Raw genomic sequence first — 17690 nt, forward strand, 5'->3', positions numbered from 1 at the left:
AACGTTTGATATAGCCTGAATAAATAACATCTGCCTTTCTAGAAAAATTAATGTTAGAACAGTGAAGTTTAATTGGCCAAGCAATACAGTGTTTTAGCAGTTGCTCATTGCAGCTCAGCAAAGGAAACATCATCCTCCCATGTTGCTGAAGTCTTGAAGGTGCAGCGTTTCCACCAGACATCAAAAGAAAATGGCTTGCAGTACAACCACGAATCACCACATAAAGCGGAATATAGAATTGGAGATACCTCAGTTGGACCTTTAAATGCATTAACGGCGAGGAAATAGAAGTAAGGGAATATAGAAATATCATCATGCTGCTGAAAGGAGGAAATCAGAGCAGAAGGCAAGCAATGGGAGGCAGGACGATTAGGTTCTTGGAATATATCTTGAATTTTGGAAACTTAGTATGTATTTTCCAAGTGAGAGTCTTAACAAGGGTGGGTCATTAAAGCCAAAGATTTGGAGTATCAATCAGAGCTGGCTACTCCATTTACTAGGTCACATTTCAGGTAACTTTTTATGGTAGGAGTTAACAACACAGCCAGTAAGTTGCAGAAATAGTAAAGCAATGTCCTGCCACCTTAAAAGCTTACTTTTCTAAGAGAATAGGCATTTTTGGGTCACAGCTGCCTCCTTTCCCTTATTTTCTAATCTTACGCATTTTAGACCATCATTTCCTGCCAGTAGAAACTGGCAAGCTGGGCTTTTGGGGAAGAAATTCAATTGAACATGTTCAGTCTGCTGTTTGAGCACAAGCGGATAGCTACAGGATGAATGTGCCGTTTACCCAGATGAAAGTTGCAGCATTGTCCCAGTTCCCTCTTAGGAAGCTCCCTACAGTCCCCGGCAGAGAAGACTAAAAGCTTGTTTGCAGATAAAGGAGATGGAGGAAAAACATTGCATTTGGATCATTTTATACTGCTTTTATCCCTTCTATCCCAGAGACTTATTTCAGTTTTTCTCCTAGTGTCACATCTTTGGATGCACAAAAATTACAACATTTGTCTTTGTCAGAGTGCTTGGCAGACCAGGTATGCTGTTGTATGAGTTGACATCTTTACAAGGTCAGTTACTCCATGCAGACCAGCAGCCTGCCTTGGAACTGGTCTGGTCGTTTGTCCCACCTACCTGTCATGGCCATTTGAGAGCTGGCTTGATTCCTGACATCTCCCAAACCTGCTTATCGCCTTGTTTATTGTATAGCTCCTTAGTCTGTTGGTGATATTATAGAGTCATAGAGCCATTTTGGTTGGAAGAGACCCTCAAGACAATGAGGTCCAACGATATATAAAGGGTGAGTGCCATGGGGATGGAGCCAGGCTCTTCTCGGTGGCAAACAATGATAGGACAAGGGGTAATGGGATCAAGCTGGAACACAAGAGGTTCCACTTGAATTTGAGAAAAAACTTCTTCTCAGTAAGGGTGACAGACACTGGAACAGGCTGCCCAGGGAAGTGGTGGAGTCTCCTTCTCTGGAGACATTCAAAACCCGCCTGGACATGTTCCTGTGCGACCTCACCTAGGTGTTCCTGCTCCAGCAGGGGGATTGGACTAGATGATCTTTTGAGGTCCCTTCCAATCCCAAACATACTGTGATACTGTGATACTGTGATTAACCTGACACTGGCACTAAACCATCTCCCTAAGAAACTCATCTATATGTCTTTTACACACCTCCAGGGATGGTGACTCCACCACTTCTCTGGGCAGCCTGTTCCAATGCCTGACAACCCTTTCCATGAAGACATTTTTCCTGACATCCGGTCTAAACTTCCCCTGGTGCAACCTGAGGCCATTTCCTCTTGTCCTATCAGTTGCTACTTGGGAAAAGAGACCAACACCCTCCATGCTACAACCTCCTTTCAGGCAGTTGTAGGCAGTGATAATGTCTCCCCTCAGCCTCCTTTTCTCCAGGCTGAACAGCCCCAGTTCCCTCAGCTGCTCCTCATCAGACCTGTGCTCCAGGTCCCTGACCAGCTTTGTTTCCCTCCTCTGAACTTGCTCCAGCACCTCAGTGTCTTCCCTGTAGTGAGAAGCCCAAAACTGAACACAGTATCTGAGGTGCTGCCTTACCAGTGCCAATTACTCAGTGACAGCTGGAAAAGACACCACCCAAAGTTTTTACCCTTCGCTGGGGCCAACACACATTTTCACAGTGGCAAGGTGAGGTTGTAATAGGTAGCTCGTTAAAACAGAGCTGGTGCTAGAGGATCACATAGGTATGCAGATGAGGACAGAACAGTCTAAGACAGCTGGCCATTGTCATATTTTCCCTGATTGACAGGATGTCGTTGTATTACAGACCTACAGCTGCAAGCTGAGTACACAGCCTTACAGGCACAGGCTAAGCAGAGATGAGACACGTTGATAAGTGAGGGACACTGGGCACAAGAAAAATAATTTGCTTCCATTCTGCATCAGAAGCATGTATCCTTATGGCTGTTGTCTTTTCTAGCCAGTCTTGTGACAAGTCCAGATATTTTATGCTTCAGTATGCAGTATGGTTTCCTTAAAATGGTACTATCTGCGTGTGGGTAATCTAGGTCTCAGTGCCAGAGGCACAGAAAATAAATTATCTGTAAGTACACAGCAGTGTCAGTGCCTTCTTTCACCCAGTCAGCCTACAACCAAAGCCCAGATTCAGTAAAAATCTTCATTATTAAATGTAGAAATAGGGTCTTGTATTACAGGATCTCCCCAAGGAGTGGGTTTTTTAAGTGGTAAGGGGACTTGAGACAGGGACTTTGCTTTCAGTCTTCTGATGCTAGAGCACACTTTGGAGGTGCACCATAAAGTCAGGAGTATCTTGAGTAGTCCACATTATTTGAGGAAATAATTGTGGAAACCCAGAGGACAGAAGAAACATTTCAAACAACCGACAAGAAAGCATACAACAGCAGAAGCGGAGGAGCTGGACAAATTTTCCATAAGGTGGTCCAACGCTCGGCCTTTCTTTCTGCTTAAAGTTTCATTCTTTCAAGAATATAATGAGCTTTTCAGCTACTATCCGACCATTGTCACTTCTGTGACAGCTGTCAGCTTTTCTTTGCCATCTTTAGGATGAGCTTGAGTAGCTATACCTATTAATTCACTATGGTTATATTTTTACTCCTCTGCATCACTATACTTTCAGAAGACCCTTTGACAATGGCAAAGTTCCTTTCCACATGGCATTTTGACAGAAAATATTGAACCTATTGAGATTCATTTCACAAAAAGGGCTACACCTCTGAATCCCACCATCAGCAGTTTCATTGTGTTATCTCACCTAAATTTATGTCACTGCAGTGGAGACATTAAGTATGATTTACTTAGTCTGATATGGTTTTACACTTAGCTGGAAGAGGTAGGCACATTGGGTTGCTGTCGAAGACACTTATTTCAGGAGAAGATGACCCAAACCATTCCTTGAAAGCACCTATTCCTCTCCATTATGTATGATGGTGTACTAGCCTGGCCAGCACTGATGTCTCACAACGCTGCAGATGCCCCAAGGAATGCACTGCAGACACCTGCAATCACTCTGAGAAGCCCCATCCAGAAAGTCCCTTCAACAGCCTTGCTGTGCCTCAGGATTAGTCCTCAGAAATCTCTGCTCCTCTTCCAATCCGTCGTCTGACCACTTGCTCTTATGAGCTGTCCATCTTTTTATTACAAAACTAAGCACTTTGAGTAATCCAGAAAATATGTTTCTGAGATTTTGTTATTCAGGAATTCAATATGTACGATAAAACAGATTTTGGGGTTTAGACTTAAAATGTGAGTGTGCAAGCTCTCCCTTCTGGTTTATGAAAATCTCAGTAAATTTAGAGGCCTTATGGCCATTATATCAGTTTAAAACTCCCTGTTACATATATCAAAACAGCCCAGGAATACCAACTGGCAAGTAACTGCAGATGAACAATACCAAACCATAGAAAAGGAAAGGTCCAGCCACTTTGTAGGCTTTTTTTCATTATTAGAAACATGATCCAAATACTCCTGCCTTTAATGATATTTTCCTTCAAGTTCAGCAAGCTTTAGAGTGAGGCCATAACTCTTGTGTGTTTATTGATAAATTTTCTTGTTGAAAGAAGGAAGTCTTGTAAGAATTACACAGAATAAAATGCTCTTAAAGACAGCCATGGTCTTTCACTGCAACAACCTAAGATAAATCATTATAAGGAGCGCCACTTGCACTGCTATGTATTAAATATATAATGAAATAGCGTGTATTTAAATATGTATTAAATGCATTAAGTTGTATAATAAAAAACTAAGCAACAAACTGAGTGGAGTTAACAGAAATCTTACTGCTCCCATGGGGTTTAGTATCTGTACAGGATGGCAGGATTATTTTCTTTTTACAATTAAAAGAAGTTGGCTGCAAAATCTATAGAGCATGTGTTTCTGTGCAGGCAGTCATTGGACACCGGAAGGTCATGACTCACAGCCTCACAGCCTGCTAATCAGTACACGGTGCTTTTCTGAGTATTAATGAATCAATGAAGGATCTGAGCTCAAGAAGACTTTCAGTGTCACAGAGACCAAAGTGAAAAAATCTCAGACAAAGGAAAAATTACCAAAACTGCAGTCAGAATAAAGAACAGGTGTTGCACAGCAATCTGATACAGGAGTGAAATACACCTGCAATTTATGGAGGTGAAATCTTGGCTTCTTTAGCTTCCCCTTGCAATTTATGGTGGTGACTTGTTTAGCTTCCCCATCACCTCATTAAAGCTTTCTTTTAAAGTTACAGCTTTGGAGGCTGAGAGCCTGTCGAGTTTGGATATTTATGATTCTGATAGCCAGTTTATCAGGCAATGCGCTGCAGTGTTCTTCAAATAAAGTTTCCTTTCCCATCACGAACTGCTTTTTTATGCCTTCTTGCCAAAAATTATCTTTTTGGTATCTTTGCATATTAACCCCTACTGCTCCAGGTCTTCACCTACATAGAATGCCTTGTACTGTCACCTACTGTCTTGGCCACTCTTTAGCTCACCGTGCTAATTGTTTGACCCAAAGAATGCAGGGGCAGGGGTGGAAGGGAGGAAGTCCTGCTGTCTTCATTCCGTATGGTGCAGGTCATGAAGGCTGTTCTTTCAGCACCAGAAAGAATGAATGTGTTTTAGTATTTTTCCAGCTCTATTCACATGTTTCTCACTCTCAGGCTGCAGTATAGTTATACGTCATGTCATTTTAAAAGGAAAGGAAAGCAAGCCCACCACTGGAAATAGCAACTGCATCATAGATGGGCCTCAGGCCCTTGCAAGAAATAATGTAAGCAGTGAGAGAGGAGGAGAAGATGTTACTGAAGTAACCGGTGAAGAGGAGCAGAGACCAGTGAAGATGCATAAGTTTGATCTTATCACCTGGCAAATGGAAGACCATCATACAGCTGACTTAGCGGCATTGAGGATATTTATTATTCTTCACAAAAGTCACAGCCGTTGTGATCTATAAACCAAGACATGAACACTAGCCTGGCTCACCTTCCTAGTGACAGAGGTCCTCAGTCAGCTCCCGTACTGTCCCCTGGATTTCAGGGATGCCAAGGGCTCCAGCCCTCTCTTAAAAAAGAAAGTAGTTTTCATTGAGTACAATAAGATTTGACTGCACACTAGCTAATGTCAAATACTGTTGTTCATATTTCACTGTGCAAGAGGTCAAGGCATCCGAATGAGCCCATTATTTTTCTTTTACGCTTTGTGCGTAACACATGCCTCACTGTTCCAAACTGATTCCAAGAAGGGAAAAAAATAACATTTAGTTCCAGTGTTGGATCTGTCAGTAACAAAGGACTCCTGATGTACCTTCATTTGATGGGTTTGAACCAAAAGCCAATAGCAAATAACATATTTAAGAAATTAGGGCTGCACTGGTGGACAGTTCCACAATCTGCAATTGGAAACCTCTTCGTCCTAGTAACTAGTGACCCATTTGCAACACAAAACTTATCTGGTCCTTTCCTGGAAAAAACAGAGCATTAGCCTTACCTTACAAATTTAGACAGAGTGTACACAGAGGATTGTGTTCAGCCCAATGGCTGTGGCAGAAGGACTGACTGTTTTCCTAATCGACCAGTACCAGCTGGAGCAGGAGAAATTTGTAAGAAAAAGGATTTCAAAGATGATTCTTTTAAAGGTGAGAAAACTACCTGCCCTTCAAGCTACCGTGACTTTAGTTTTTCCCCTCCAGCCCTCAGTGGATTGTAGAGAACTGTGATAGCTTTTCATCTGCAGACCTGAGACTTGGGATGGAAGGACAAGAGGGATTATTTAAGGAGAAATCTCCTGTGCCTCTTCGGTAGTTGGAGGATGTATTAAGCCAAACAGATCTCTTTCCCTTGCTTCTAATTTGAAAAGCATTTCATCTGCCTTAAAGCAGCATTAGCCGTATTTTATAGGTAGGAAGCAGAAGAACATGGTCAATGAAGTGACTCAGTCTGGAGCACCATTGCAGCTGCTTTGTCCTGCTGCAATTATCTGTTGCCTATTGGGAATTACATCCTTTTTTCTTCAGTCTATCAATTTTTCCTACAATAATTTAAACTTAGTATCTCACAGTTCTCAGCTTTCCCAGAATAAAATCTAGCTCAAAGATCCCCATGTCCAGAAAACTCTCTAAGTGATATTAAGACGTGGGGATAAACACACCATTAAGTTCATATTCACGAGAGTACTGTTCCTATGGAGCTTTTTGTACTAAGACACTGCCCAGCAATTCAATCAGGAGGGGCTCATTTCAGAAATTAACTTACCTACCACAGACTGGAGTCCCCAGTGTCATCCCTTAGTTGAACAACTTCTGCAGCAGACAGACAAGTAGAGCGGATCTTACAATTATTACTACTCGCACAGGGAGCTGTATGTTTTAAACAGAGACCTAAGTCACAATGTCTTTTCATGTATGCTCTTGTTGCAATGCAGGAGAATAAACTGTCAGTACCAGACTGTGCATTTGTTTCTAGATTGAAACTGCTTATTGAGTTCAATGCAGCTGTAAAGATTTATGCCAGCTAATGACCTAGTTGAGTTGGATTCAAAGTGACAAGATTTTAACAAAATCTGACATTATCCTGGCAAGCCAAGAACCAGCTCCGCTGACACTTTTTGCAACGGAGAAGGGAAAGTGAGATTTCAAATGTATTCTGCATACACCATCTCCTGGAGGCCCTGGGAACATCTGCACTTCCCAAGCCTGAACACATGGGACAGTTTCTGAACAAAACCTCCACTTCCAGAAGTTCAGCTGTGAATTTTCATCTGCTAAAATTCAAAATTCATGTGCTTCACTGTGAATAATTTTCTTTCATCTCCCTCTGCGCCCCATAAATATTCACTAGTTAGTTTTCAAAAACTCTTGCAGATAAGTAGGGAAAATACCATGAACAGAGTTCCACATTGTTTGGGTTTTTAAAAATTTGTTTGGTTGATTCTTTTTCCCCTGAAACGTTGCTTAGTTCTAGCAATTGCATTTCTTTTTTTCAGGAAATCATAAGAAATCCATTAGCAGCCAGACAACCACTTAGATGTATTATTTGCATAACGCAAGATAAAATGCTATTGCTTCATACACCAAAGACAGAAGAATCATTGCAAAACAGCAGATCTCTAAAAGTGTGTCAGTTCTTCACAGCAGAGCAGACCACTTAATTCTACACCTCTCCAGTGACTGGCAACTGAAACTGAACTGTTTTTCAAGATTCTGCAGCAGTTCTCTGGCAGAGATCATGCTGGCACTAACAGCAGTTCTGCTGATATCTGAGATGTCCATTAAACAATACACTTGGTATTACACCAGGTAGCCAGTACTATGATGAGGCAAAGATGTTGAAACCTCTCCATAATAATTTTTGTTCAAGAATTGTTGCAAAAGTTAGGAAAGTGTTTTCAGCCATAATCCCCCTTTCTATACACTATTAAAATTAAAAAGCAGTGTTGTAGGTTGTGATAAAAGCTGAATCCATGTTAATTCTGCAGCTGGCACTGCATGGTGCAGTCACTGTATACTGCAGTGCCATTTTCTGATTTTGCTTGAAGAAGAATAATTTGTGGAGTTAAATTTTGAAAGGAGAGGATAACTGAATGAATGATTAAATCATTTTAATTATTTGGGATGCCGACTGGAAATTGAGCTCCTGAAGACTTTTCCTCCAGACAGCTGTCAAGATGCTCAGAATAGTCTGGAATCAGACTCACTGAGGCAGGTAGTGCACCCCATTGATCAAGTACTGGGAAAGTATTTACTAGATATCAGTTACTTCTGGGTTCATTGCTTATAGAAAAGCCATAATTTCACTTTCCAACAGTTGCTCCATTTAGACCCTCCTCGTCTCTTCACAGCTCCCAGCAAGCTCAAACTCCACAGGATCAGATGGCCTGCTTTTTTGGAGCTGAGACCATTGTTTCACTCTATTTATATGCTGTACACTTACGTTTCCTACCCACTGCAAAAATACATGACAAATAAGTGTGGTGCAAACCTCAGAATTATAGTAGACATAAAAACCAGGGCGTCAGTGGAGGAAAAAGCTTTGAGCCAAATCTTCTCGCTTTGCAGCAGGGAAAGGTCATACAGAAGCCAAAACCTGCTAGAAAGACCTCAAAACACAATAGCCCAACTTGGAAGTATGTCAGGGTTAACTGCTGACAGCATCTCATGCATTTTCAGTTTTAAATCCCACCTTGCACAGGATATTTCTACGCCTGAGTCTTTTAAAGTCTATGTCTAGGTGTTCTCAGCCTAGCTGATGGCACTGAATGCAATGGCACTGTATTACATAAACTGGAATGTGCCAAGTAATGCAAAATCCCTGACATTTAGGATTGTATTTTCCTGTTTCTGCTCCTGTGGTTTTATCACATTGGTATTTACATGCATAATTGGCACCCCAAGCCATAGATGTATGCACACACCCAATTCTTCTCAACATCTTCCCAAATAAAACAAGTTATCCACTTCCCACTCAGCAGATGTTTTAACAACAGAAGACAGAAACCAAGAAGATCTAGAAGTAAAGTGCCAAGCCAAAGGAACTGGTAGCTGTAGTATTTGCTTTTGACAGTAAGAACCACAAACATCATTTGTCTGGTAGCACAGTGCTATACAAGCTACAGAAGACTCTGAGAAGTCCCAAAGTTTTTCCTGGTGCTGTCAGAGAAGGTGGATGTTCTGCAGAGCTCTTGATTTTCCTTAAACACTACATGATTGCCCCAGCTCAGTGCTCAATTGACACAACAACCTCTTCACCTCCTCAGCACTTGGATACATTCACATTACCCCTTGTTTTCTTACACAGTGAAAAAAAAATTTCCTCTTGTTTGTTTTCTTGCCTACGGTATGTCTTTTAAACAATGAGACTTCTTGTTGGAAATACCCACATAGTCCATGCATCCCACAGCAGATCCTTAGAGGTCACAGGAACAGCTTTGGTACCCCAATTCCAGAAAGCTTACTTACTTCCAAAGTTCTTTAGCCTTTCTCCTGCACCTTTCTCCTGCCCTTCACAGCAGCATTTCTGAGTCCTCCCTCCCAAGAGCTCTGTCTTCATAGAAGATCGGTCATCTTCTTGAACCATCTGTCGCTGACCAGTGCAGCAAGATCCACTGGTCTTGGTGTTCCACAGCCCTGAACCTGTGAGTCAGAGTACTGATTCAAGACAAGAGCTCAGCCCCCTCTGGCACTGTATCTCTCTGCAGTGAGGGCTCTCATGGCCATCTCTTGAGTGCGCCCCACATACTAACCCAGATCCAAATAGAAGGTCACCATGTCTTAGTCATAGTTCTTAGTCATAGTTATAGTTCAACAAGGACAAGTGCCAGCTTTTGCACCTGGGACATGGCAACCCTCGCTGTACATACAGACTGGGAGATGAGATGCTGGAGAGCAGCTCCATGGAGAGGGATCGGGGGGTTCTGGTCAATGACAAGTTGAACATGAGCCAGAATTGTGTCCTGGCAGCCAAGAGGGCAATCGTATCCTGGGTGCATCCAGCACAGCATCGCCAGCCAGGCAGGGAGGGGATTGCCCTGCTCTGCTCTGCACTGGTGCGGCAACACCTGGAGTATTCACTGTGTGCAGGGCTGGGAACCACAGCATAAAAAGGGTGTAAAGCTGCTGGAGAGTGTCCAGGGAGGCTATGAAGTTGGTGAAGGGTTTGGAGAGAAAGCCGTATGAGGAGCGGCTACAGTCACTTGGTTTGTTCAGCTTGGAGAAGAGAACACTAAGAGACCTCATGGCAGCTACAGCTTCCTCACAAGGTGAGGAGGAGGGGCAGAAACTGATGTCTCTTCTTTAGTGACCAATGACAAACCCCGAGGGAATAGCAGGAAGATGTGCCGGGGAGGTTCAGGTTGGACATTAGGAAAAGATTCTTCACCCAGAGGTGCTGGAGCACTGGAACAGGCTCCCCAGGGAGGTGTCACGGCCCCAAGCCTGACAGTGTTCAAGAAGAGACTGGACAACACCCTCAGATACATGGTGTGAACTGTGGGGTTGTCATGTGGAGGGACAGGAGTTGGACTCGACGGTCCTTGTGGATCCCTTCCAGCTCAGGACATTCTATGATTCTGTGATTCTAAATAGCTTTTTAACCCCTGAAAAATGCTGGATTTTAACTGCTCCATTGATACATTCGTGTACACACTTACTGCCCAGGCCGTTGGTGCTCCCCTACTTCTCCCACCCGGCAGCTCAGCCAGTGCAGTTTGCAGCTCGCTGTGTGCTGCGGTGGCCTTGCCGGCTCACAGCCAAAGGGCTCGTTAATCGCTAAACGCTAATGAGTCCCAGTGCTTACCTCCCGTGTACTGTGTGGGAGAGAGGTTGCTTGGGAGTACAGAGTTGGCCTGCTGGCTGAGGAGCAATTACGTTCAGCAGCAATGACCCTTTAAAACAAACCAAAACAAACCATGAGTGATTTTGTTTGCTCCCAGGTCTTCAAAAGGGAGGTCTGGCAGTTAAAGAGGTGAATAAAGTAGGATATACCATCTGTACCCACAACTATCTTTGCATCTTGTTCAATGAATTGCCAAGCCAGCAATGTCCCCTGAAAGCCTCTCTTTAGGTCAAAACCTTGTTCTTCCAATTTCTTACAGCCATAGATGTCTGATTTTGGAGGGACCTGCTAAGGTTATCAAAACTGAGTGCCAAGAAAGCTTATTTCTGAAGATGGGTCTGCAGCTATTGCATTCATTTATTTTTAATCATACTTGAATCACCAGCAAAGCTCCAAATACTCTGAGGATACAAAGAGTGTCAACAGTTCCTAGTGCCCATTATCTGCTTTGTGATGGTTATTCAGCTTTCACACTGACTGAGCTTTGAATGAAAAAACACAGTATACGCAGAAGTGTAGTCTCGACATGCTAGAAATGCCTATAATTTGGACAGCTATTTCTTTTCAATAAGGTGGCTTTAATATTTGCTGTTACTGATAAAAAAGATGAAGTAACTGTCTCCCCAAATCAATAGTTAAAATAAAATATAATCCGTTCTTGATTCTTCAAATTGTGATGCTTCAAATGCTGATTTTTCAGAGTTCATTATTTCTCTGAAGTCTCTAGGCACTAGAATTCTGTTATTGGTTTAAAGAAAACAGACTCTTTCAATATGGGACTCTTAAAATGTAAGAAACACAAAATAAACAGAGCATGAAGAACAGAAAAGAGAAATATAAAAAGAGACAACTAATAAGGCAAGGCTCACACATTTACCTATCCTGTTGGGACACAGATATTTGTGATCTCCTTCTTTTCACAGAATGTTCCTAGGAGAGGACTACAGAAAGTAGGAAAGCAGCAGTGACAACTGATGAGTCTTGTTTCCATCCTGAAGTTTTTATCTTCTGTTGAAGCAAGTAACCCTTAGTAGTCCTAGTAGATTAGCAGTGAAGGTAAGGCAGGTAGTCCATTATCTGCTTTTGGCAGCACTTTTCACGGTTAATTCACTGTACATAATGCTGCTGGCAAACCTTTTTACTTATGTGGATAAGCAGCAGTAGAAAGAAAATAGAAGTCCCAAAAGACACAGGAGATTAAAACACTATTAAGATTTATCCTTCACAAAAGGAGTCAAGAGTCATCAAACATAAAGTTGCAGACACACAGTTAGGCTTAAGAAAAAGCATAGATTACCAGAAGTAAGACGAGCACAGGATGCAAAGGACTACTACATAACTTCCCAAGACTTCTCACCAGTCATATGGTGTTGCTAGAGACAGGATAGTAAGCCGGATGGACTTTTGACCTAGTATGTATTCCAATAGTGTCATAATTTGTGGGGAAATTTGACAAGGTGCCCAACACAAAATTGCATGGAGGTGCAGTTTACTCTTTCTTTTGTACTAGCCTTTCTCACAGGGCTTAAAGATTCGGCTAGATACAAACACTGGTGTAAGGGATACTTTCCAGTGAAGTCAGGCATCAGCAGTCTTTATCTGCAGATCAGATGTTGCACTGCAATTGGCATCACTATGTGGGCCACAGATATCACAACAAACACCTAATTTGACTTGGAAGGTGGCATTATGCTTCAGTGTTGAGACTCAGTGGGTTTTTCAGTATCATCACTGAACCTGCCAAGAAATAAAACCTAAGAAAATAGTACTTACTGTGGCAGTGAGCTTCTTGGGACATAGAGTGTATGGAGCCCACTCCAAGCTCATCTTCAGGCAGGTTATCCTCAATGTCTTGAGACCACCTACAATTGGGATGGCAGCGTTCTGCTGGAAGTCTCCATGATGTATTGTCGCAACACAACTCTCTGTTATTTATGTCTTCTGGCACTTGAATGCTGCTTCCACACTTCCAGGCAAGAACACTTTCCTCTGCGCCCACAGTCCTTCTGGCACAGCATGCACTATGGCCAGCTGTGGATGGAGGCAAACCCTGCATTGCTTGTCCCATGGTCATCTGGCCAGAACACCTTAAAAAACAGGCCAAGAATCCTTCCATGCCTGCAGTCTTGTGTTACCTACAGTTTTAATTCCTGGGTTGCAACAAAGGGACCAGAATAGCAGAGCACAATATGGAAAGCATCTGCCCACTTTCCAGATAAAAATTACCTGAAATAAAGTATATTCATAGCTCTAGGACATCAAAATACCATCCAAAAGACCTTTTTTCTGTTCCTTTTCAGACTGAACTAGATGACTGTGCATTTACATCCTACCTCCGTTACTTTTAAAAAAGCTAAGAATATTCTTGTATCCATGGGGTCACAGAAAAGAAGAATGGGAAAGGTCTTTTGCATGGCTTTGTGTTGCCCTACACTCTGTTTTACACAGGCAATAATGCGGAGAGCCAGATGGACCAGCAGAATGCCTCTTTGCTTGGTCTTTGCAAAGCAGAGTGTGGCCGTGGGAGATCATCTTTGCAAGCTGCTATGAAGACCAAGATCTTCCTGGGAAGCAAACAGAGCATGACTACTTCAGTCTTGGCTTTATTTGGTTTCTTGTGCTCTGAAAGTTTGACCTTTGAGAGGCTGGTACATTACTGAAGGCTTTCCAATTAGTATGGTCTTGGCAACACTTGACCATCTCAAGGAACTTCTTGGCATAGTAGAGAACATCACCTGACACCCCCACTGCAATTTGAGAGTTTTCCCATGAGTATCTAAATGCTATAAAGACAAACAGAGTACTTTAGAAACAGACATCTGTGAGACTTGCAAACATCCAAACTACTCAAGGATTTAATACAGAAGGTGGAGCCAGTTGTGAAAAGGAAAGGACACAGAACTGCTGAAGTTGTCTGTGTGTGTATAGCCTGGTAATCAAGCTTACAGCCTGGGTTTTGCTGACGGATGTTCTTCCTCCTTCTGACTGCCAGGGGAGGCTTTTTGCTGTCCGCAACACTTAGAATTTCTCTATGGAGAACAGCAGGAAAGGCAGCAGCAGTCTGTGGTATACTGTCCAGGCCTCTAGAAATGAAATGATGGTGCTACACTTGTGAAGAAGACAAAAAATCTCATTCTTATGGAGTCAATAAAAAAGCATTCTACTAAAACAAATCTAGACTTTGAGTCCTTTGCTGGCTACCTGAAGCCCCAGAAACTGGATCCTAACAAGCCTAGAGACTTCTTGTGACACTTTTTGAAACCTTGACTGGCTTAAAGACAAATAATCCAACTATACACTTGGATTTAGGGGTTCAGGGTGTCTCAGGGCAAATGTTTTTCACATTTAGAGAAAATCCTGAGAGTACACAAACAGGCTAGTCAGTCACCTGATAAGTGTTTTCCGTCTTTTACTCTGATGTGGAAAGTTGTCTGCAGGAGAACATCGGAGGCAGGTCTGTGAATGCTGAGAATTTCTGACAAGCTGTTCACAAACATACAGGATCTGAAGGGAGCAAATGACTCTGCTAATCTGTAATTTCGTCTCCCCAGCTCCACCACCCATCCCAAGGCTTTCGGTTTGGAACTGTGCGAGAAAGCAGTGCAGAAGACTATGTGAGGCAAAGCTTCCCAGAGATGCACGAGTACATGCGACGGTACAATGTCCCCGCAACCCCAGACGGAGTGGCGTATCTCAAGTGAGCCTCTGCATGCAACAGCAGATCTGGTCCCTTGACCAGAATGCACAGCAGTGAGATGGCGATGGGTTTCACGCTCTTGGTGTCACTTATCCCACAAAACAGCCATTAAAGGGAGAGTGGCAGATAGAGAAGAAAGCACATAATTACCTGGAGGGAGTGATACTTGGAGAGCAAGTTAGCATAGCACCAGGTGGAGTGTTTCATGGGGAAGCAGTGCTTTGCACTAATTGCTAGGGTGCCATCAAGCATGGACAATGTATAAATCCTGGCAGGTTTGTGTGCTTGGGAGCCCTTCATCAGACAGTGAGAAAGATTCAGAAAAAAACACCACAGTATAAGCATTAGCTGAAAATGAGGTTCCTCAATATCTTCAGCATGCTGGGAGGAGGGAAGGTTCTCAAAAAGAAACCTTAAAGCTTTTATCATTAAAATGAATAAAAGAATCATTAGACTAGTAAAAAGTAATAAGCACCAGATCTTCTTGGTTTAGTGAATCATGGCATTGCTCTGCTTCAGAGATATTTGTGCCCAGTAATCTGGGGTCACACAATTGGTTCACTCTTCCAGGAAACAGGAGAGGTGATAATAAGCCTGAAGTAATTCATTCAGTTTACACATAGAAGTTGTCTAACAGATGGCCTAAGAATTTTTCATTGTAAGCTGTTTCCTATTTAAGTATTTTTCCCAGACCCATCCTAACGATAATTAGGATACACTGCAGTTCCTTTCGGTTAAACGGGATTCCATCCATCAAAATCAATGAAGTAATGTAACTTCACATCAGGAGAACACCCAGACCTTTAAGGTGATGAGTGGAGGGTGCGGTCCCTGGATCGGATGAGAGCAAGCACTGCACCTATTGTTTTATATCATATTTTTATGCAAGTGTACTATTCATAAATGATTATATTAGTAAAATTCAGTTCTCTGTGTTCATGAAGACTGAACATAGAGAAAAGCTGATGTGGGTGAAGGAAATCAACTTACCTCATATTCAAGGAGAAAGGAGGAGAAGGACCTTTGTATGAGTTATTCTCCTGCATTTTTGCTCTAATGAGGAACAAAGACAGCACTAGTATTATTTTAGCAATTTTTTATTTTTCCAGTAAAGCTTTGTATTACCTTTCAATTGAGTCGAAGTCTAACATATTGTAGTATTTCCCATCTTTTAGATCAGTACTACCTCATGGGAGCAAAATAAGTTCTACCCATGTTGGCCTGCTCTAGATGCACAAAGTCTGTATTTCGTGCACAATTCCTTTCTTTAAAATATAAATCAGTTTAAAAATAGCAGTCCCTGGGCTCTGTTTTCATTTAGTGATCTTCCAAAGAACTGCACAGATAAATGTTCAGAGACCATCACTGAGTCTTAAACTGTGAAGTGATTCTGACTTTGATGTTGAATACAGGCATGATCCAGAGAAACTCGATGCCTTCATCATGGATAAAGCACTCTTAGATTATGAAGTATCAATAGATGCTGACTGCAAGCTTCTAACTGTGGGAAAACCTTTTGCCATTGAAGGTAACAATAAGTTTTATAACATACTGCTCTATTTCTCATGTGTTGCATTTGCTTTATTGTGATTTATTATTCTCAATGAAAGTATGCAGGTGAAACTGTGGACCTCTCAAAGATTATAGTAAAATTCTCAGTGATTAAGCAGAACCAGCTTTTTGCCCTTTTTCGTGGTTTCTGAACTTTCAAATCACACGTAACATCTGTTTCAATGGAATACAGTAATTATTCAAAGTGCTGAGATGGTCCGTCTGCAAAAAAGTGGAAGGCACCATCCACTTCACTGCTCACAATTAAATAAAAGTAGCTCCTGAAACGAGGCTAGCTTTTTGTAGCATCACTTTCCTTACACATGTTCAAAACTCAGCAGAATATGTTAAAAATGCTGTTCTACAGTTTTGTTCTCATCTGAAGCAGATAAATGCTCTGCCAATTTTAAAGGTCAGCTTATGATTCCTGCTGAATCTGTAGCTAATTGGAGCTAAAGAAGGGAGTCAGCCTCGGTGCTTTAGCAAGGACAGATTGGAAGGCAGTCGGCACATGAGGCTTGTCTGAAGCTGCCTGCGCCACAGGCAAGCAGCACATTAGCAGCTATTAGACTTCAGGAATCACATTTGTGATAGATGGCCACTGAAAATGATCGAAGCTTCCTCTTTCCAACCTTCCAAGGGCAATCACTCTGGCCGCTCCCATTGCACATTAAAACAACCTCCTTCAGAAATGTTCAGACCTGATTGAGGAAGGCTATATGCTAAATGAAGGCCAGGGGGAGCTGAGCATTTTAATCATTTCAGCTACAAGTCACCAGCACCAGGCATTTTGTAGAATGCTCCTTTTTGCTATATCTCATCAGTGTCTCCCATTTGAATTCACACCAGAGACCTAAAAGCAATCCATTTTCCTCTTTTCTTTTTGTTACTGGGGGAGATGGATGCACAAGAGAGCTGTTCAGGTTGTTTTTGTGTGTTCAGCTGCATGTTTTACCATATGCATGTAACCTGATTAATCTTCCATTTCAGAAAGGTCAGCTCTACTGAAGTAAACCATCAGCTTCCACAACTTTGAATCTACTAAACCCCAGGCTAGACATTTTCACGTAACTTGACTTTATAGTATCCAAGTGTGCAACAAATATGGCAAAAAGGTGGTATTCATGAGCCCTAGCTATGATTCTCTGAAACCATTCCTTCAATGTTAGAAAATATATTCAGGTGGAAATACAGGCACAATGTGCAAAAATCAGCAGGAAAAAAGACTATTGCATTGCAGGTACTCATATTACCACATCACTCTGCATCACTGAAAAGCAAGCCATTGTGATGCCAAGTTCACCGCTCTTGTACATTTATGTTGTTTTTTTTTTTTCCTGTGCTGTGGGTTGGTTTTTATTTTATGGAGACAGTCTGAAATTCTGAATTCTGAACTGAAAACCAAAAATTAACAGTGGACTAGAAAGGAATGTCTTCAGGCAATTGGCAGGACATCTCTGCATGCAACTGCCTGTCTTCCAGACACCAACTGTATTTATTTTTCTAAAGTCAAAATCCAGGTTCTGCAAATTGAAAGACTGTATTTAGGGTTACTGAATCCATTTTCACTTACACTAAGTCCTTCACTAGCACTTCAACATGGTAAAAGACAACACAGTGGCT

At 42.1% G+C, this 17690-nt stretch overlaps 1 protein-coding gene across 1 annotated transcript in view; it reads left to right on the forward strand.

Moving 5' to 3' along the window:
• The window catches only part of GRIN3A (glutamate ionotropic receptor NMDA type subunit 3A), a gene marked incomplete at its 5' end in the record, with an annotated part of 74169 nt that overhangs the window by 39928 nt on the left and 16551 nt on the right, over positions 1–17690 (forward strand). Inside the window, 2 exon segments of the mRNA XM_082074902.1 lie at positions 14371–14516; positions 15929–16044. Coding sequence (XP_081931028.1) covers positions 14371–14516; positions 15929–16044 — 262 coding nt within the window.

The sequence above is a fragment of the Streptopelia decaocto genome, assembly GCF_964273445.1.
Source record: "Streptopelia decaocto genome assembly, chromosome: Z".
In the NCBI taxonomy this organism is placed as follows: Eukaryota; Metazoa; Chordata; class Aves; order Columbiformes; family Columbidae; genus Streptopelia; species Streptopelia decaocto.